The sequence below is a fragment of the Myotis yumanensis genome, unplaced genomic scaffold (assembly GCF_028538775.1).
Source record: "Myotis yumanensis isolate MYYU_CA2020_CCGP unplaced genomic scaffold, mMyoYum1.0.hap1 SCAF_3, whole genome shotgun sequence".
Taxonomy (NCBI): Eukaryota; Metazoa; Chordata; class Mammalia; order Chiroptera; family Vespertilionidae; genus Myotis; species Myotis yumanensis.
This window is the reverse complement of record NW_027223754.1, coordinates 207,994,391-208,015,872: the sequence shown is the minus strand read 5'-3', so window position 1 is coordinate 208,015,872 and position 21,482 is coordinate 207,994,391. Positions and strand designations below refer to the sequence as shown.

Sequence of the window (21,482 nt, the reverse complement as noted above, 5' to 3'; positions counted from 1 at the left end):
AAACCAATGGTGTGGCCGTGTTCCCATAAAACTTTGCTGACAGAAGAGGTGGCAGGAGGGATAGTGTGCCCACCCCCCTCAAGAGCCCTCTCAGAAAGCTTCCTACGGGAGGATCTCAGCAATGCCGTCTCACCATGTCCTCTCTACCGTCCACATTTTGTCATAACACAGACCCCATTGGTAATGACGCTACAGTTGTGCTGACTAAATGGCAGGATAGTCATACCACTGTCTCTCACTTGGGTTTCTGCATCAGCCTCCTCACGAGCCTCCAGCCTCTGCCTTGCTCTTATAGTCTGTCCTGTGATAGGTCTGTTCAGATGTAAGTCCGGTCAGGTTACTCCTCTGCTCAAAAGCCTCCATGGCTCCCCATTTCCCTTACAGCGAGAGAAAAAAAATTTAAAAATGGCCCACAATGTCCTACAGGCGCCAATAGCCCTTTGGCCTCGTTGCCTGCTTTGCTTCTGTTCTCTCGCTTGACTTCAGGAACACGGCCTCCTTGTTTTTCCGGAAACAGGCGAGAGAGATGCCACCTCAGGGCCTTGGCTCTTGCTGCTGCCTCCATCTGAGACTCTTTCCTGGCTTTTCATGTAGTTCACTCCCTCATCAACCTTCATGTCTTTATTTAAATATCTCCCTTCTCCATGAGGCCTCCTCTGGCCACTCTGATTAAAACTGCAACTCTTCCCTGTCTCTCCTCCCCACTTTTACTCTATAGCATGTATCTAACCCACTATGTTTCTCCCAAAATTTTCAGTTACAAAAATGTTCAGTACCTCAACATAATAAAAGCCTTATAGGACAAACCTTCAGCCAACATCATACTCAATGGGCAAAGACTAAAACCATTTCACGTAAGAACAGGAATGAGAAAGGGATGCCCACTTTCACCACTCCTGTTCGACATAGTTCTGGAAGTGCTAGCCATAGCAATTAGACAAGAAGAAGAAATAAAAGGCATCCAAATTGGAAAAGAAGATGTAAAACTGTCATTATTCACAGATGACATGATACTGTACATAGAAAACCCTGAAGACTCCATCAAAAAATTATTAGACTTAATAAGTGAATTTGGCAATGTAGCAGGATACAAAATTAATGCCAAGAACTCTATGGCATTTTTATACACCAATAGTGAACTTACAGAAAGAGAGATTTAAAAAACAATCCCATTTACCTTCACACCAAAAAAATTAAGATACCTAGGAATAAAGTTAACTAAGGAGGTAAAAGACCTATACTTGGAAAACTACAGGACACTGAAAAAAGAGATAAAGGGAGACATAAACAGATGGAAGAACATACCTTGTTCATGGATTGGTAGAATCAACATCATTAAAATGTCCACACTATCCAAAGCAATCTATAGATTCAACTAAGCATCGATCAGACCGTCAAACCTCAGAGGGAAGGTCGGGAAGGGTGGAGGTGACGGGGAGAGATCAACCAAAGGACTTGTATGCATGCATATAAGCCTAACCAATGGACACAGACACCGGGGGGGGGGGGGGGGGGTGAGGGCATGAGTGGGGGAGTGGGGGGCAATGGAAGGATAAGGACACATATGTAATACCTTAATCAATATAAGAAAAAAATGTTCAGGTGCGCTCTCCCTTCAGGGAGCACGTATCTCCTAAACTCCAAGGACCCCACGAAACTTGCAACCAGGTGAGGGATGGGCATCGATGGCTCATTCTAGGCTAACCCCCTGAAACTGTCTCCAAGACCCCGTTTTCTCTGCCTTCCCAGTGAGCCCAGCCACCCAGCCTAGGCTGTCCTGTTGCGTTGTCTATGCCCTTTCTTGTTTCACTGTCCTAAGTGGGGTTTTTTGTTTGTTTGTTTTTGCCGCAGTCAATAAATTCTTGCTTGCTTTTCTAAGAAAAAATGTTCAAACAGAGATAATGGAAGGACTAATGCAATGACACTCATATACACACAGCCCCAGATTCAACACTCAAGGTATTTTGAAAGAAAGATGCTAACATCATGACATTTCACCTACAGACTTTAGCAAAACACACTCTCTGTTTGACGTCTCTATCTTGTTTATCATTTTTCGTTCCCCACCAGGCTGTGAGCGCCACAAGGACAGAGACTTTTATCTATTTGGTTCACCGTGGTATCATCAGCATCAAGAACATCGCCGAACTTCTATAGTTTAGGGAAAGAAAAGATAAGACAGGTCCTGATTCTGGTTCTGCCTGTAATTGACCTATGATTCTGGGGATCATTTCCCCTTGCTGAACCTTGGTTTCCTCATCGATAAAGTGAGGGGAATAGCACTGCTTCTCAGGGTTGTTGTGAGGGTCAGACAAGGTAAGAGTGTAAAACTGCACTGTTAACGTGTCAGTTAAATTTCCACCTAACTCCTTGAGGGAGGGGACTTGGTCTAGTCTGACCCTTTGGAGGCTGGGTTCCTAGAAGGCAGACACCTTGCTCTGCGATGTTCTTAGATGCAGGACCTAACACAGCCCCTCAAGAGAAGCTCTTTGATTTGATCTGCTCCAATGGAAAATCCAGTAGAAACCCAACAGAATGTATTCCCTTGAGCTTACTTGACCCTCTCTTTCCATTGCTTGCTCATTCAATGCTATCTAATAACCACTATATTTCATCTCTTGCTTTATCTACTCATGGAACAATTTTCGCCAGATATACCTAGGGGAGGAGCACTCACCTCATTAAGTCCTGAGGTCCTATTTGATTAATGTCTTCCATGGATCTTCGAGTGTGTCTAAAGAGCGATCCAGTCTCCCTTGGCCTCTTCCGCATTTCAGATCACATTGTGGGTCCATGTTTACAAATTCGCCTTGCAGACTCACCTTGAACACAAAGTTGGATGTTTGCTGAAGAACGGGACTCATTCTGTTGAAACTACACGTTTTTTTTGGGGGGGGGGGTCTGATTGCTCGGTAGTTGGTGGAATGCCTGGTCTTTTGCAGTCTCCCGGATAACCATCACCCTAACTGCACTTGCTATGGTTGTGTAGGAAAAAATATTTTCATGGAGAATTCTGAGTCTTCATCCCATTCTCTCCACTCCAAGCTGAAACTCTTGAGCAAAACTTCAATTTGTTTAAGGGAACAGTTTCCTCATCTGTGTGGATAAGGAAAAGAAAAAAGAAGGAGTTGAATGGAAGATAACCTCATAGGGTGATAAGGTCATAAATTCCTAACTGGGAGGTCATGGTGGGTAGTCTTGTCCCAGGTCTATACCTTCTTTAGTGAAAAGTTTTAAGCCAGCCCTGTCCATTGAGCTTGTGCATCTAGGTTAACATCTGGTATCTCTGAAATACCAGAAGTAATACCCCTCAAAGGGGATGTTAACCCTCGAGAGAGCACAGAATCTTGCTAACGATCCTGTAATCCAACCCCCACCTTGCTTTCTCTAATCTTCTTTAATTTCAAATGCATAAAAGAAACAGCAAAACTGTTATTCTCCAGGGCATGGGAGATCCTGCTCCCCAGCATATGTCCTCAGTTTGGTGCAAATAAACTCATAAAGCTTATTGTTTCTTACATTGATATCTTTAAAAATGCCAACCAGAGTAACTCACCCCAGCAGTGATGGATGTGAAGTCTGGTTCCTTTGTAACTGGCAAAGCTCGGTACCAGTATTGGTCACTATGGTTAGTTGTAACTGTCTAGAGCAGTGGTTCTCAACCTGTGGGTCGCGACCCCTTTGGGGGTCGAATGACCCTTTCACAGGGGTCGCCTAAGACCATCGGAAAACACATATATAATTACATATTGTTTTTGTGATTAATCACTATGCTTTAATTATGTTCAATTTGTAACAATGAAAATACATCCTGCGTATCAGATATTTACATTACGATTCATAACAGTAGCAAAATTACAGTTGTGAAGTAGCAACGAAAATAATGTTATGGTTGGGGGTCACCACAACATGAGGAACTGTACTAAAGGGTCTTGGCATTAGGAAGGTTGAGAACCACTGGTCTAGAGCCTTAACTAAACCGGGCCCCGGTTGCATTGGCCGCCCTCAGTCTGAGCATTAATATCTTTGGACAGGCTGAGGGCCAAACTCCCTTCTTTCCACAGGAATGACAACAGCAACTCCATTTCCCACGGGGACAGAGAGCAGTTTGGAGAATTCATGTGACCTAGGGCTGGGGGGTCATTAGGGGAGTAGAAGGTGTCCAATGGAGCCTGGGAGGCAGGAGAGGAGACCTGAGCTGCTCAGTCAGAAGCAGGCCTGTAACTAACACCCCCCGTCTCCTCAGTTCCTCCCAGCACACCCCATTCTCAACACTATTGACCATAACAGCCCTCATTTATTGAAATCCCAGCCTCTGCAGGCCCAGGGACTCACGTATCTCTAGTCCTCACAGCCCTGTAAGGTGTTACTGCGCTCACTTCTCAGACGAGCTCACAGCAATCAATTTGCTCAAGTTCATACTAAAGGTGCGAAGAGAATTCCTGAGATTGGCTTGGGGTAGGGCTGCCCGATTACCAGATTTTTTTTTTTTTTTTTAGCGTAACTATAGTTAAAATTATTGGTTGTTTAGCTGAAATTTAAACTTAACCAGGCAGAATTTAACGGGGCATCCCGTATTTTTATTTGCTAAATCTGGCAACCATAGCTTGGGGGTAGCCGGCAAAATAAAACCCTGGTTCCTCCCTGTTCTGCCCCATGTCTTTACCGGGTTTAGTTTTCTCTTTATGAGCCAGTCCCCAAGACTGCAGGCCTGACCTTCTCAGGAGGCGGAGCGTGGAGGAGGCTGAGATTCTGCCCCTCACCAACATGTCTGCCAACGCGCCGTCACAAGGGCCTTCCGCCCAGCACAGACATGGCAGCGCGACGCCGGCGCCGATTGGCTACAGCTCACAGCCCTCCCCCTCCGGGGCTGGGAGCCTCGGCCATTGGGCGGTTAGAAAAGATGGCGGCGCCCGTCCCGCCTCCCTCGTGCGCAGCGCTTGCGGCGCGGGGGCGGGGCCTCAGCGCGGCCGGGAGGCCAGGCCTTCGCTGATTGGCGGAGAGCGGTGGCTGTGGCCGGGGGCTTGTTTGCGGAAGTACAAAGAAGTGCTGAGTAAGCCGAGGTGAGTGACGGGGCAGGGGAGGCGGGGCCTGAGGGGCCCCCCCAACCTCTTCAGCGCCCAGACTTCGTGGTCCTTCCCTCGCACCTTCCCCGTGTTCCCTGAGGCACGTTCTCCATTCACCCTTGTGTGACACCCGAGTACCCCCCACCCCAGATTCCTCCCTTTGACCCCTGGCGTCCTCAACTCCCATCCCGTGACCTCCCTTGTCTCCCAGGAACCCCCAGCTTTGACCGTGGGTCCCCATCGTCACCCCAGCCTGCCTGTGTGGCTCCCCTCTGTCCCTAACTTCCTGAGTCAGCCCCTCCTCCCTTCCCCATCTCTCAGTGGCCCCCGCTTTCATTCTGGCCCCACTGATTAGCCCCCCCTTTTTTCTGGGCGCTCCTGAGTTTTCTGCTTGTGTCTTCCCATTTCCTCCCCACTTCCCCCCCATTTGTTTCCCTGCCTGCTCCCCCACCCATGCTCCCTCCGTCCCCATAGCCTCCTCGCCCCAGTATCCCCCAACCCCCTAATCTTCTGTCCACCTCCTGCTCCCACAGATGACCTGGAAGCTGGTGACAGGGTGCATGTGACCCATGTGACCGTGTGACTGGGACAGGCAAGCCCGTGGGTGTGGGAGAGGGAGGAGGGCCTAGGGCTCAGGGATTTTTTTTTTTTAATAGACTATCAAACAAATACCTTCCCTTCCCCTAAGCTTCTGGATCTTTCCCTCACCTGCCTCTTACCCGCCCAACAGGAAGTTAGGCAGGTTTGGTTTGGCAACACATGTGCTCCACCCTTGGGCTGAGTGCAGTGTTTTTGTTACTGTCTTTGCCTGAGAATGTTACTGGGTTTGGAGGCTATTCTTCATCCGAGTCTCAGTTTCCTCATCTGTGACGGGAGAATTGCATTTCCTGCCCTCATAAGGCTGCTGTGAGGTTCAAATTGAGATAATGCAGAAAAGCACAGAGTTGAGATCAGTATGGTCCTGGACAAATGCATGCTTTTGCTATTTTGTCATAGACCAGGAGGGGAAGACAAGTAGAAGGTAACGTTGTCTTTTATGTAGTATTTGGCAGTATTTATTGATCATGTGCTATGAGTTAGGCTCTCTTCTATGTTAACCTTACCATTCATTCGTTCCTCATGTATTTAACAGATACTGATGGGCTGTTTACTATGCTCTAGGCTGCCCTTGATGTAGCCAGTGTTATTCCCCTTTAACATAAGGAAAGAGGGCAGCTGAGTTGCCTGAGATCACACCAACTGATGTCGGTTGGAACTGGAATCTGGATACAGTACTTGGTGACACCAGAGCCCGTGTGAGTGCCCGGCTGTGCAAGGGTCACTGTTGCTGTCTCAGTGCCGAGGGCACGGTTTCTCCTCCCGTGGGTTACTGTCTTCTTAGATGACAGCCATAGCTTGGGGGTACCCGGCAGTCCTCAAAAGGGGATTTCCTTCTCACTCGGCAGAATGACATCAGCAAGAGAGGGAGGAGGAATTGAAATTGTGTGTGCGCTCACGCATTGCTATCGTGAGGGAGCACCTAATCAGCATTTAAACCTTCGTATGTATTTTGCCTATTTATCTTCTTTCTGATTTACAACCCTCTAAAACATAAGTTCTAGGAGAGCAGGGATTTTGTCTGTTTTGTTCATTCATGTGTTCTCAGCAGTTAGAACTGTGCCTGCCATGTAATATGTCTTCAGTAAATCTTTGTAGAGTGAGTCATACATAGAATGGGCCATGCCATCAGCCCGAAGATCTCTTGGTGATTGGTGTCTCCTGTCCAGCTCCAGCAGCACTCCCAGGGCAGTTTCCTTGCAGGCATGGTCCAGCTGAGCAGAGTGAATGAGAGGGACACCTTGTCCTTTTTTTGAAAGAGCCTTTTGCTCTGACTCATATGAATGGCAGTGCATTTGTAAGACGGGGCCTCAGCTTTTGGAGTACAAGAGCCTGAAAATCAGGCCTGACTCAGCCATCTCCCATTCAGGCTTGCTCCTGAGGGAGTGTGAGGAGTACGAGCTGGGGCTCTGGATTCCAATGAATTCGGTTCAGATCTGGCAAGTTACATACCCTCCTCTGCCTCAATTTCCTGGGTGTAAGATGGCAGAAGTGTACCTTCTTTTATGAGTGTCTTGAGGATTAAATATGATAATTACCTCAAAGATGTGGTGAGGCGCCTGGTACCCAGGGGGTGCTGGGTGAATGTAGCAGTGGTGTTGGGGTGCAAGGGGATGGGAGCGAGCTCTTCCCCATTTGTCACTCCCGTAGGAATGAGGGACGAGCTGGGGTCAGAGTGAACGTGTGGAGGGACATTTTGTCTTGTAGGCAGCCTTGGCGGTCCAGAGGCTCAGATGGGAGGTGGAGATGGCATTTGACTTGACCCCCACTTTCATCTAGTCTTTCCTTATGCACCAATTGAGTGCCTACTATGCGCAGGCCCTCTGCCTAGTGCTGTTCAGGAGTCTCAGGAAGAAGGCATGAGTCCAGCTGCAGGTAACACCTCCCATCTCCTCTCCCTGGGCATCGGTTTCCCGTATTCCCCACAATTGCACTTGCCCTCTGTAACGAGCACTTGTGAGCTTCGAGGCAGCCAGCAGAAAGAGAATTCCCTGCCAGCCGCAAAGCAGGTGGCTGTGGGGAGATGCGCTCACGTGCTGAGGTGCAGGAAGGGAGCACGCAGTGGTCAGCGGCCGGGGCTCTGATCAGACCCCGTGGAGCCATCCGCTGCACAGGAGGGTGTCGCTGTCCTGTGGCCATTGCTCCGATCATGGGACATCCTGTCGTAAGCAGCGGCTCAGGAGGCCTGAGTTCCAGCTGGAGCAGTTCTGCGTGTGTTCCCAGGGTCCCCACGTGGCCAGTCCCGTGAGGTCAGCTTCCTGGCCCGGCTGCCTGAGGATCCTGTTACGCACCTCCCAGCGGCGTCCTGCCCTCTGGCCAGGCTTCTTGGAGAAGGAGGCAGAGGCTGTGAGAGTTTTCCCCCCTTGGAGTGTGAGCTCAGCTCGTGTCTATAAAGCTGAGCTTTCCAGACCAAAGCGCAGCGTCCCTCCTGGGGCCCAGCAGGAGCCCCGTAAAGGTTCCCCTGGTGCAGGGTCGAGCGCCCCCTGAGCCTTTCTTAGAGGTGGTGCAGCTCGAGTGGGTGGGGAGTAGGGTGTGTGTTCTGTTACCACCTGCAGGGGAGTTGGAGAGGAGCACCTCAGAGGTGCCGGCCTGTGGGTTTCCAACCGGCTCATTCACTAGTTCTCACTGGTTCATTCACCAAACATATGTTAGGTGCTTGGCTAAATCAGTACCTACTAGGTGCTTTGATAAACAAATCAAAAGGGGGCAGGTGGGCAGCCCAAACCCACAGATACACCCCCATAAGTACAGGGTAAGGACTGCAGTGTGTGTGCGCTGGGCGGTGGGGGTACAGAGGCAGGAGCAGGGGCACCAGGGGCTGAGAGCAGGGGAGACACAGAGCATGGTTCTTAGAAGAGGTGGCATATGAGCCCCGCCTTGAAGGACGAGGGATTATTCATTTGTCCAACAGTCCTTTTGAGAGCATCCTCTGAGACGGAAGATAGGTGCGGGGGGGGCGGGGGTTGGTGGGTTGAGGGGGGAGAGAGGGTGCAGGGACCCTGAGGTCGGAGTGGCAGGCTCCATGAGGCTGCGGTGGGCAGCGTGGCTGGAGCAGCAGTGCAAGCAGCGGGCTAGAGGGTGGGCCGGGCCAGCCCACATAGATGCTTACCTCACAGGGTCTGATTTGCACAGAGGGGTGTAAGATGGGTGGGTGGACCAGGCCCTCATGGTGCGTAGGTACAGAAAGGGCTGTGGGGTGAGCTGGGAGGGAGTGTGGCAGGAAGGGCAGATCCAGTGCCCTGAGGGTTCCCAGGGCCCAGCTGGGCCTTGAAGGAGGAGCAGAGGCTCTGGCAGGAATTGGGTGGGGGGGCATTCCAGGGGGGACAGGCCAGGAGGTGTCCCTTCACTCTGGGAGAGCTGTTTCACCACGAGCTCCCCCATCTGCCACACCGATCCAGTCCAGTTGACAGGGTGGTGGTGGTCAAGGCTGGCATGGCCGGCGCTGGACAACGGCGCCTGGTGACCAGTATCCATGTGGACAGCAGCGGTAGTCGTAGCCCTGCCTCTGTGCCACCTGGACTAGTGACGATGCTCCTTCCCAGATGGGCTCCAGGCCCCAGGCTTTCCCACTCATTCTCGTGGGCTCCGTCTGCTGGGAGGACCTCTACCCTGTCCCCAACTTCAAGGTACAGCTCAAGAGTCACCTCCTCTAGCCGTTCTTCCCCGACACGTTCCCCACAAGGGACTGTGTACTTGTTTAGACAGGGACTGGGCGTGGGGTCCCCCTGTGACTACTCATTTTATGAACCCCTTCCAGGAAGTTCACCCAAGATTCTACCTGTTGGTTCCAGTCGCCTCTGATCCCGGTGAGGGCTTTCTGTTTGTTTTTCTGGTGGACATCAACATGTCCTTCTTAAATTGCTCTTTGAACACCCACAATTTAAGGCCTCTCGGGGCCTCAGTTTCTTTCTCTCAGAAATGGGGATAATAGTGCTTGTCCTTCCTGCCTTACAATTCCTCCAGGGGCGCCTCACCCCAGCAGCCACTGCAGTTCTTCCCTGAAGGACCTGAGCAGGCAAGCTGGGCCTCTGCGGGGGGCGGGGGAGCAACACTAGGAACAGGCAAAACAGCCAGCCACACTCCAGGGGACGCAAAGCCCACGCCTGGAGGCTGCCTGGAGTAGAGTCAGAACTGTTGCCAGCATGGTCACCACCAAGCTCTCGTTCGGTTCGTACGGCTTGTGGCGTTTGAGGGCTGCTTGTAGCAGCTGCAGGTGCCCAGCAGCGTAGGGCCGTCAGGTGACCTGGCACCACCCAGGTGCAAAGAACAAGCCCAGGTGAGGATGAGAACAGTTGTCAGCAAGTGAAAGCAAATGTGGACACCATGGGGAGGTCACAGGGCAAGCAGCTGTGAGAGCGAGAGGAAGAGAGGGTGACAAGGCTGTGCAGGGGAGCGGTGGCTGGGAGGGACCTTACAGGTTGGGAAGGCAGCCGGCTCCCCAGCCCAGCGTCCTGCGTCCTCCTGCTGCAGCTGCGCTGGAAAAACCCCTGGGTCTGAGGTCAGAGGCGGTGGGGACGGGAGGGGGACAGGAACGAGCTGAGCCAGGACGCAGGCATGCGCTGTCCATGCCACACTGGCCACTTTCCCCGTTGGCCTGTGATGATTGTTCCAGGATGTGGCGCGGTGGTTTTCATTTCCTTTCTTCCACCTCGTGATAACAACGGCCACTGTGTGTGTGCCCAGAGCGTCCTGGCCACTTGCCCCGCATTGTGTCATTTCACCCTCCTGCCCAGCCGGGGGCGGGAGGAGAGCAGGTGTGTCCTTTCAGCGGTCAGGCTGCTGTCTGTGGGAGGCACCCCTCGCGGCAGGACCCGCAGGGCGTGTCTCCTCTGGGGCGGGGTACCTTCCTTCATCCAGCTGGACCCCTTAACCTGAGTGGGCTCCCTGCCGATGCTCCTGGCTTCCCCGTTTCCTGCGAGCACCATTCCCAGGGCAGCCAGCCTGCCCTCCGCAGCCTCCTGCCGTCTTTCTAAGCCACGCCTGGCCCCCACAGGCCCTATCTCCCCTATACGCCTACTTTGTTTTTTAAAATGGAATTTATTGGGGCAACTTTGGTTCACAAACCATACAGGTTTCTATTGTGCGACTCAACAAAACACACTGCATCGTGCGCCCATCGCCCGAAGCAAAGTCTCTTCCATCCCCATCTGTCCCCCCTTTGCAACCTCTACCTACTCCCACCCTTGTTTCCCTCTGGCTACCACCACACCTACTTTTCTTTAAAAAAATAGAATAATTTTCCATACCATTTGGAAAGTAGGGAAAAGAAAAAAATTTCCCATAAAACCTATACCCTTATCTACCCTTAGTATTTTGGTATGTTTTCTATCAGTCTATTTCTCTCTTTTTTGCTGTGCATAATTTCCACTCCATTAAATTATGTAAATTATGTTTTAACAAACTTCCTGCGGGCCAAGCTTAGTGCTAGGAGTGAGTGTACAGAGGGGTAGCACCTGCCTTTAAGGAGCTCAGACTCCAGAGCCTGCCCATCTGGCTGTGTGACCTTGGGCGTGTCACTCTACCTCTCTGTGCTTTGATTTTCTCATGTGTGAAATGAGGATTGCAATGGTAACAGTTGTGTAGGTGGGGGTGCGGACGCGATGGGTAATAGGTGTCAGCTCTCGGAACAGGCCCGCAGCGAGGCCCATGAGTATCTGGTGTGAGCAGTAGTAGGGATTGTGCAGGAGGATCAAAGGCGAGGAAGGATATTTCAGAGAGACAGCTCAACGCAGACAGGCAAGGAGGCGTGAAACAGCACTGCTTTCTGGAATCATGCGTGGTTTGGAGCTGACAGGGTGGGACTCCAGGGGAGAGGCTGCAGGATGTGGGGGGAGAGGGGGGCAGGGGCTCTGCAGGCCATGCTTGTGGCCCATGAACAGCACGGGTGCATCGTGGACTCGGTGCCCCTGAGCCTGTCACAGAATGCCACATGCTTTTCCCGAGTTGTTGGTGAGGCTGGGATTTGAACGCAGTCTGCTCCAGAGCTGTGCCGTGTGCTCAGTGCATCTGCCTCCTGTGGTTTTGTGAGAATGACACGAGACAGTGACGTGACGTGTTTAGCTCAGGGCCTACTACCTAGTAAGTGCTCAGTAAACGCCTCTGATGTAATTATTATTGACTCGTATTCTCTGTTTAGAGAATTAAATGAGGCCTCTTGTTCCTGTTATCCCTAAAGTTGATTTGCTCCTCAACACACAGCCAGGGTGTGACTAGTGTCCACTGAAGTGTCCACTCCCCTGCCCACACCTCCACCCTCTGTCCTCGGGGTCGGACACGCTCTTGGCAGGTGTGTGCCGCACAGAGACAGGGCGGCCTCTGGCTGAGTGTCACCTGACTTTGTTGACACTCACTCAGGAAGGCAGAGTGCTTTCTGGGAACCCAGGAAATAACAAGACATCTAATTCTGTCATCCATGCCTGGCCCGTGTGGCTCAGTGGTTGAGCATCAATCTATGAACCAGGAGGTCATGGTTCAGTTCCCAGTCAGGGCACATGCCTGGTTGCTGGCTCGATCCCCTGTGTAGGGCGTGCAGGAGGCAGCCGATCAATGATTCTCTCTCATCATTGATGTTTCTATCTCTCTCCCCCTCTCCCTTCCTCTCTGAAATTAATAAAAATACATTTTTAAAAATATAATCATTCTGTCATCCAAACAGGATAATTTAACAGCAGAAACTGTGACCCCGTGAACATGAAACGTAAAATGTCCTCCCAAATAGGTGTCACTTTTTCTAAGTCTTTTCATTCCTATTCATTTCTGGGAGCTCGGTTTTGTGTTCCCTCAGAGCTCCTTGGGAAACCAGTGGGGCAGGTGTTAAAGGTGTCAGACAAGCACTAACCTCCCTTCCCTGGTGGAGTGTGAGCCACCCGGGTCCCCTGTTGTTTCTGGTAGAGAGGGGTCACTGGTTTGTTTGTGGAATTGAAATGACCCTGCCAAGCTCTTCGCGTACCAAAAAGTTGACTCTCCCCCTTCCCCACCGCTCCATTGGCCCAGGGCAGGGCCGCTCGTGTGTGCATTCATTTGATCACCACGGCTCCATACCATAGATGAGGAAACTGAGTCCCTGCTGGGAAACTGGGTCCGGTCGCCTGTGCCGGTGGCATCTCTGTTACCCCCACAAGGCCTCTTCCCTCCCACTCAGTGCCATTCTCTCTCTCCCTTCCTTGTCAGCTCCCTCCAGGCCCAGCATCAGGGGGACCACGCTGGTGGGGAGCCATGGGCACCTGGGCAGGAAACTGCTGTCCTTGGTGAGATGGGCCTGGGAGTCTGAGCCCACTAACCAGAGACCCCGATTTCTTCCAGACGGAGGGGGGAGGCAGCAGGGCCCCCCCACTGGCCCCGCAGAAAATGCAGTTCTTCGGCCGCCTGGTCAACACCCTCAGCAGCGTCACCAGCTTGTTCTCTAACCCGTTCCGGGTGAAGGAGGTGTCTCTGGCCGACTACACCTCGAGTGGCCGGATTCGGGAGGAAGGGCAGCTGCTGCTGTTCCACACCTTTCCCAGTCGCACCTGGGACTGCATCCTGGTCAGCCCCCGGAACTCACAGACCGCCTTCCGGTGAGTGGTGGTCTGCTGTGACACACACATCTTTCCCTTACTCCCCCAGGTCCCTGGCTTTGGGTCTACATCTGAGGGCTCAGGAGAGGGGTGGGAGAGGGAACCGCTCTTCAGTGGAGGGCGGGGCTTCCTAGACTCCCTCCTTCTGGCCCATCCGGGTCCCTGGAGCAGGGGCAGGGGGCACAGAAGACTGGGCTGTTTCCTGCTGTGGGGCTTGACCCGTGCAGATAGAGAGAAGGCTAGGTCGGGTAAGGCCCAGGGGTCACCTGTCACCCTGGGTCTTAAAGGCATGACACTCTTTAGCGGCTAGCCTAGTTTTGTTCAGGAGAGCTTATAACAGGTAGATAGCTGTCACTTCTCAGGGCACACTGGGTCGGCCATGGGCTAGAAGGAAGGGGTCAGAAGCCAGCTGCAGGGCTATTAGGAAAAGGGGAGGGGAGTGGCCAAGGACCTAAAATGCACGGTCCCGAGGCGAGTGGGATCCTGCAGGCTGGCATTGAGTGTGCTTGTACCAACAGTCCCCTTTCCGTTTATTTATTCCTCTCGCCATCCCGTCCTCCATCCATCCAGTCACCATCTCCGAGCACCTCGTGTCTCTGGAGTCCTGGGCCAGGCCCAGCTGCTGCTGTGAGATGACAAAACGTGCTCAGTCCTTGGGGGAGGCCACCTGCAGACCAGGCAATACTGCGTGAGGGGCCCACGGAACAGGGGGACACAAGGAGGCACCACTTCCTGGTGGGCTCCTCTGTGTGTGGGAGAATGAGTAGGAGAGAGTCAGGCAGAACAGAACGGATAAGGTTGTTCCAGACGTGGGAGGCACGGAGGGGGGACCTGCAGGCAGAAGGCTCTGGCTGGATCCTAGGTGCACCCAGGGCCTTGGTGAGAAGGGAACCTCGGGGTCATTCTGAGTAAGCAGGTGTGGCAGCAAGAGTCTCAGGAAGTGGCAGCTGGGGGTCAAGGTCCAGCCACCAGGAGAAGAGCAAGGCAACGTATCGGCCCCAGCCAATCAGGTGAGAATTCAGGGCCTGGCTCCACAGGGAAACTGAGGCAGAGGCACCCTAGTGGGCAGGTGGGCAAGAATACAGTTCAGTGGCCAGTCCAGACATAGTTTAAACAAAGCAGAACTAGTCGGAGCTCTGGCTGCCCTTCCCCAGGCCTGCCGCTGAGGGCTGCTGTTCCGGAGAGCACAGCTGACCAGGGCAGTGGGTCCACTCTTTGGAGGGCCACTCATCCTTACTTTTTTTTTTTTTTAATATATTTTATTGATTTTTTACAGAGAGGAAGGGAGAAGGATAGAGAGTTAGAAACATAGATGAGAGAGAAACATCAATCAGCTGCCTCCTGCACACCACCTACTGGGCATGTGCCCACAACCAAGGTACATGCTCTTGACTGGAATCGAACCTGGGACCCTTTAGTCCGCAGGCTGATGCTCTATCCACTGAGCCAAACCGGTTAGGGCACTTTTTTTTTTATTCTCACCCGAGGATATGTTTTTATTGATTTTAGAGAGAGTGGGAGAGACGACAATGTGAGAGAAACACTGATCTGTTGCCTCCCGTACACGCCCCGATCAGGAGTCGAACTCGCAACCTTTTGGTAGCGGGATGACACTCCAACCAGCTGAGCCACTGGGCCAGGGCCATCCTTGCTTTTGAGGTGCCCTGCCCTGGGGGCTCCACACCCTCCACATGCAAATCATCCCCAAGTCCTATGAGTTGTCAGTATCCATTGACGGGATTCCAGCTTTGTCTTGGGAGGCTTGAGCCCTGCTCTGGGCAGACTTCCATCTTGCAGGTTAAACCCTTTACCAGCAGTTTATTAACTACGCCTGTGCTGGTGCACCTTACCGTCAACATGCTCCCGCATGCGGTGCATCAGCGCATCCTCCAGCGGCCTGTGGAGGGGAGCGAGGCAGGCAGCGTCTCCTGTGGATGAGAAAACCGAGGCTCAGGAGTGAGCAGGCTGCCCCAGGTTGCGCAGGAGGCAGTGAAGAAGCAGAATCTTAGTGTCATCTGGTTCCGCACCCATTTCTCTTCGTGTGCAGCAGTTTCCATGTGTTGAGACAGCACAAGAGCAAATTGGGTGGGGTTTCAAGCTAAGCTCATATCTTTTCTTGGAATTCCTGACATTCCTCACTTGGCTCTGGCGTCTGTCTGCTCTCCTCTCTAACCTGCTCCCATCCAAGCATTTCCGTGTCAGCAAAGGGCATCACCTTCCATCTACATGGTTGTGCAATCCAGACACCCAGGAGTGATCCTGATTCCTCCGCCTCCCACAGCCCCACATCTGGGTCCTTAACAAATTCTGTTGGTTTTCCTCCCACGTACATCCTGAGTCTGCTTTTCTGTCAGTTACACTTAGGTCCTGCTTGAGGTGATAGGAAGCCCCACAGGGTAGTGGGGAAGCAGGATAGGATTTCCATTTTCTCCTAAGTGACAGCCATGGCAGAGAGGGCTGGTGTGGCAGCCCTGCTCCTCAAAGTCCTCAGGGGCCCAGGCTCCTTCTGTCTTGTTGCTCCCCCATGTGTGGCTTCCGTTCTCTGGGTCACCACATGGTCCCAGCTGGCCACATTAGGTCCAGCTGTCACAGCCACCTTTCCAGCCAACAGGAAGGCGGAAGGGCACTCTCTTTAGGAACACTTCTTGGGAAGTTGCACACATGCCTTCCACCTAAATGCCTTTGGCCAGGAATTAGTCACAAGGGAGGCTGCATTCCAGTCACATTCTAATCCAAAATCAGGGGTCCCGTTACTCTCCATTTTGCTGCTGGCTCTCTTTTCAGGCCATGGTGGCTGTGTGCGTGGACTCCTTGCTCCCTGCCTCCTGGGATGTTGCTCTGTCTGCAGTCTTTTTAAAAAATATATGTATTTTTTATTGATTTCAGAGAGGAAGGTAAAGGGAGACAGAGATAGAAACATCAGTGATGAGAGAGAATCATTGATCGGCTGCCCCCCACTGGGGATCAAGCCCACAACCTGAGCATGTGCCCTGACTGGGAATCGAACTGTGACCTCTTGGTTCATAGATCGACGCTTAACCACTGAGCTACACTGGCCAGGCGCTCTGTCTGCAGTCTTGCCCTCCTCTCAGAATCATCTTAGAGGACAAATCTGATTACCCACTCCCCAAATCAACTCTTCAAGGGCTGCCATGTCCTTAACACACCAGCTGACGAGCATGGCTTGAAAGGGCCCCTCCTAGGGCCTTGCCTCTCCCTCTGGTCCCATGTCTGGCCTCCCTGTGCTCCTGGCCTTTGCCCAGACTCTCACCTCTGCCTAGAACACTCGCCCTTCTTTGCTGGCCTCACTTGTCCTGCCCTTTCCTGGCTTTCAGACTAGAATAGGTGCCACTGCTGTGTGTCCCACTGGAATCCCATCCCTGTGCCCAGTGGGCTGCCTGCCTGGTGACCACAGACCCTGAGAGGGTAGAGGCTGGCTCTGTCTTATTCATCCTGGCGTGACTCCCTATCACATGTCAGGTTTGTGAGATGAGTGTGAAATATCCATTCAGCTTAAACAGTATTTATCAAGGGCCACGGTGTCCAGGCCCTTTGTCGGGGCTGGAGGGGTGAGCTGGGAAGCGTGAGTAGATGGCTGGAGAGTGGGGCGCTGGAGCGGAGGTTGTTATGAAGTGTTGCTGAAATGTCAGAGCCCAGGCCTGGGGCATGCCCGGGAGTGAGGGCCTCCCCACTGCTCTGACACCCTGCGGTGTGTAGAGAGAAGGCTCAGTGTAGCAGACACCCTCTTCAGGGGCTGAGACTCGGTCCTTTTAAAAATTTATTTTATTTTTTAAACTTTTTTAAAGAATTGATTTCAGAGAGGAAGGGAGGAGGAGATAGAAACATCAATGATGAGAGAGAATCATCAGTTGGCTGCTCCTGCACACCCGCTACTGGGCATAGAGCCCGCAACCAGAATCGAACCAGTGACCTCTTGGTTTCTGGGTTGCTGCTCAACCACTGAGCCACACCCTGCTGGATGAGACTCTGTTCTGTACACGTCTCCTCCTGTACTTGCCTGGGGGGCTTTGAACTGCAGGAAGGTGTGAGAGAGAGATGCCAGAGTCCTGCTTCCAGCCTGGCGCAGGTGGAGGTGTTCCTGCAGTCCGGTAGCTGCTGGTAGCTGGCAGACATCGCTTTAGGATGATGAAGGGAATCGGGTCTTGGGAATCCCCAGGTTTGTTGCCTAAGGCCTGTGAGTCCACAACACCCCTGCTGGGTGGAGAGATTGGACCCGGGCTGCTGCAGGTGGCAGCAGCTGCAGTAATGGTATCTGTGGTTTATTAGCGCGTCCCATGTGAGAGGACTCGCTCAGTGTTAACTCCCTTATCCTCGCAGCAGTCCCAGTGGTGGGGTTATGGCCCTGTCTTACAGGGGAGGAAACACAGCTCAGAGAAGTTAAGTAACTTGCCCAAGGTCATGGCTGGTCAGTAGCAAAATGGGATTCAGACCCAGGCATTCTGCCTCCAGAGCCCACCTCTTCCTTCGCTTTCACCAGAGCCACCTGGCAGGGGCTCAGCTCACTTGGGCCTGACATATGGCCCAGGGCCCTGGCTCTTCCGCTGTGAGCCCCGGGCAGTCGCTTGTCGCATTGCTGTGTACATTGTGATAACGTCCACACTGTGTTCCTGGTACGAGTTAATCACTGACTGTGACGTTGCCTGTGGCATATGCTATTTGATGAAACCTGCCCGCCCTCACTGGCATCCCAGCAGAAGCAGGCCTCTCCCCTCAAGGCATGTGCGACACGTGATCTCCGCTTCGCAGAAGGGGGCTGGCTCTCGAGCCCGCAGTGCTTCTGCGCCTGGACTGCTGTGCAGCTGCCTGTCAGGAAACCTCTTCCCATCCCTTCTGTAGACTTTACTTCTTACTGCTTCAACGCCATGGCCATCCTCACAGTCACACCCTTGCACATACTCTCCGCTTTCCTGTAGCTCTCTCTCTCCATTATGTTTGCTGAGCACAACCCCAACAGGAGTTCATTCCCGTTCTCTCCACCATGGCTGACGGAACACCCTTCCACTGGTCCCACTTCAAATCATGACATCAGCTCCAAGTGACCTGTCATCCTGTTGGCAGCCCGGCATTTCTCGGGGTCATCCCTGTCCGGCTCTCCTGGACGGCGTACCTGTCCTCTCCTCTACCTCCAGCCCCTCCTCATGCTCACCCCCACGGACGGACTGGCATCTGTCTCACTGAGAAAATAAACAACCAGAAGAGAAGTACCATAAGCTCCCTATACCCCGTCTGCCCAGTCTGCACCCATGTGCTGGGCCTTCCTTGTTTGTTCCGGCTACAGATGCTTCACTCATGGGTCTCATTGAAGCCATCCCCCTGTCATCTTTCCTCTCCTACACAGTCCCCCTCTTTACTGGACATTTTCCGTTGCTATACAAATGTGCTTTAAAGAACATCTTTCTCGACTCTACTTTCCCCACAGGCACTACCTATACATATTTATGAGACATATTGTCCTATAATTTTCTTTTTAAGAAATATTCTGATCAGATTTTGGTGTCAGCTTTATGCTAGACTTATAAAAAGAGTTGATAAGTAATCCTCCCATTTTCTGAAAATGGTTTAAGACTGATATTTCTTTTTTAAATGTCTAGAAGAATTCATGAGTGAAGCCATCTGAGCTTGGCGTTTTCTTTGTGGGAAATTTTTAAAATATAGTATGTATTAAATTTCTTTTGTATATTTTTATTGATTTCAGAGAGGAAGGGAGAGGGAGAGATTGAAACATCAATGATGAGAGAGAATCATCCATTGGCTGCCTCCTGCACACCCCCTGCTGGGATTGAGCCCACAATCTGGGCCCTTGACTGGAATCAAACCCAGGACCCTCTGTCCTCAGGCTGACACTCTATCCACTAAGCCAAATTGGCTAGGGCTGTATTCAATTTCTTTAACAGATATAGGACTACCAGATTTTCTCTTTCTTCTTGTGTCAGTTTTGCTATGCTGTGTTTTCAAGAAATTTGTCCACTTTAAGTTGTCAAATTCATTGGCATAAAGTTGTTCATAATATCCTGTTTTCTTTTTAGTATCTGAAGGCTCTGAAGAGATGGTACTTTGTATTTTCTCTATTTCTTGTTAGGGGTTTGTTGCTTTTAAAAAATATATATATATATCTATATATTTATTGATTTCATAGAGGAAGGGAGAGGGAAAGAGAAATAGGAATATCAATGATGAGAGAGAATTACTGATTTGCTGCACGTGCCACACTGGGGATTGAGGCCGCAACCTGGGCATGTGCCCTGACCGAGAATCGAACCGTGACCTCCTGGTTTATAAGTCGATGCTCAATCACTGAGCCACACTGGCTGGGCTAGTTTTACTTTTAATCAGGCAGCACATAGTCGTAGGAGTCTGACTTTTTTCCCACTTACCATAATGCTTTTGCAGTTCATGATTGAGTGTTTTCTCATTATCCCATTTTCCCTCTCTGTCAGCCTGGAAGTTATACACTCTATTGTCTGTTAGTGATAACTGTTAAGAGACAGTTCTCTATGGGCGTCTTGCGTTTCTGTACATCTTGTGAACAGAGACACTGGTTGCCTTTGCTTGGGCTGTCTATACAAGGATGTCTGCAGTGAGCAGCCTTGGAAGGCAGAGATAGGGTCTCTCTCCAGAGCAGAGGGCCGGCTTGCCTGCTCTCCTGTGTAATAAAGACAATATCTTCCTCCAGAGCAAAGCTTAAACAGATTTCTCATTGACAATTATAGAAGATTCCAGTTCCCTGCACTCAGGGTTTCTCTCCTCTGATGCAACATGAGCAGGTGTCACCTGACCCTCTTCATGTCACCCTGTGGGAACTGGATCCCAGGGAATTGGCACAAATGCTGATACTCTGGCTACTGCTGTTGCTGTGAGTAATAAATTGCCCTTTGTCTTTGATCCAGGAATCTTGTGTCTCCTGCCAGCATCCATGAAACTGTGTCAGGCTAACTTGTTAGTTTGCAACTAGGGCAAAATCTGAAACCTTCCACAGTTCTTGATAGAACCCTAGAGATTGTAACGCACATCCTTGGCCTTACTGAAGTATAATTGGTACTCTAGAATCTTCCAGAACAATAACCGGGCCTGGGAACCCTTTCACTGCATTTATCCCCCTCCAGGCTTCTATGCCATGTACTTTTTTTTCTTATTAATACTTTTATTTTAAGCACAATAAGACATTACATTGTCAATATTCATTTAGATTTGCCTATAAATATACCATTTTCATGGGCTTCATTCCCCCCCCCCCCCCCCCCCAGCATCTTTATTGTTCATCATTCACCTGGGATAAGGTTCCGTCTACTTCATGAAAATAATTTTATATTTCCTTTTGTTTAGGTCTGCTAATGACAGCCTGCCCCCCCTCCCCCCCCGACTAGTGAAATGTTTTTGCTTTTTGGCAGTTTTTTAAATATTTTTATTGATTTCAGAGAGGAAGAGAGAGGGGTAAAGACATAGAAACATGAATGGTGGGAATCACTGATTGGCTGCCTCCTGCACACCCCACACTGGGGATTGAGCCCACTACCCAGGCATGTGTCCTGACTGGGAATTGAATCGTGACCTCCTGGTTCATAGGTCGACGCTCAACCACTGAGCCAGTTCGGCCAGGCTGACTAGTGAAATGTTTTAATTTCAGTTTCATACCTGTAGGTTTTGTTTGTCTGCTTTCTGGCTGTAGAATTCTCTTTGGTGTTTTTTTCTTTCAGCTCTTTCAGGATGTCGTTCCATTGTCGCTGGCTTTCATTGTTGAGAAGCCAGCTGTCAGTGTACCGGTTGTCCTTTGAAGATGACCTCCTCTGCTATTTTTAATATATTCTCTTTGCATTTTGTTTTCAGCAGTCGTAGTAGGGTACATGTGTCAGTTATTGCTATGTTACAGTATGTTCACCAATATATGTCATTCTCTGGTATTGCTATGCAACAAACTACTCCAAAATGTAGTGGTTGAAAACAGTACCAGTTATTTAGCTCACAAATCTGTAATTTGAGTGGAGCTCAGTGGGAAAGGCTCAGTTCTAGTCTGCACAGCTGGGGTGGCTTGACTGCAAGGTCCACTGTTAAAATGACTCACTCACAATTGGCCAAGTTGGTACTGGCTGTTGGCTGGGAGTTCATCCGGAGCCGAGGGTTCAGAACCTACCGTCACCTCCATGGGCGCTCAGCTTCCCTGGGGCGTGATGGCAGGATCCCAAGAGAAAAGAGGTAGAAGCTTCCAGTCTCTTAAGGCCTTGGTCCAGAAACTAGGACAGTACCC

The 21,482-nt window shown here is 51.2% G+C and overlaps 1 protein-coding gene across 5 annotated transcripts in view; it reads left to right on the top strand.

Annotated features, from left to right (window-relative positions):
* The first annotated feature begins 4,993 nt into the window (after positions 1-4,993).
* The window catches only part of PLA2G6 (phospholipase A2 group VI), a 42,906-nt gene continuing 26,417 nt past the window's right edge, over positions 4,994-21,482 (top strand). For all 5 annotated transcript variants that reach the window (XM_070411110.1, XM_070411109.1, XM_070411108.1 and 2 more), the window contains exons 1-2: positions 4,994-5,063; positions 12,966-13,219. In XM_070411110.1, the coding sequence (XP_070267211.1) occupies positions 13,011-13,219 (209 nt within the window). In that variant the 5' untranslated portion in view covers positions 4,994-5,063; positions 12,966-13,010. The remainder of the gene's footprint in view (positions 5,064-12,965; positions 13,220-21,482) is intronic.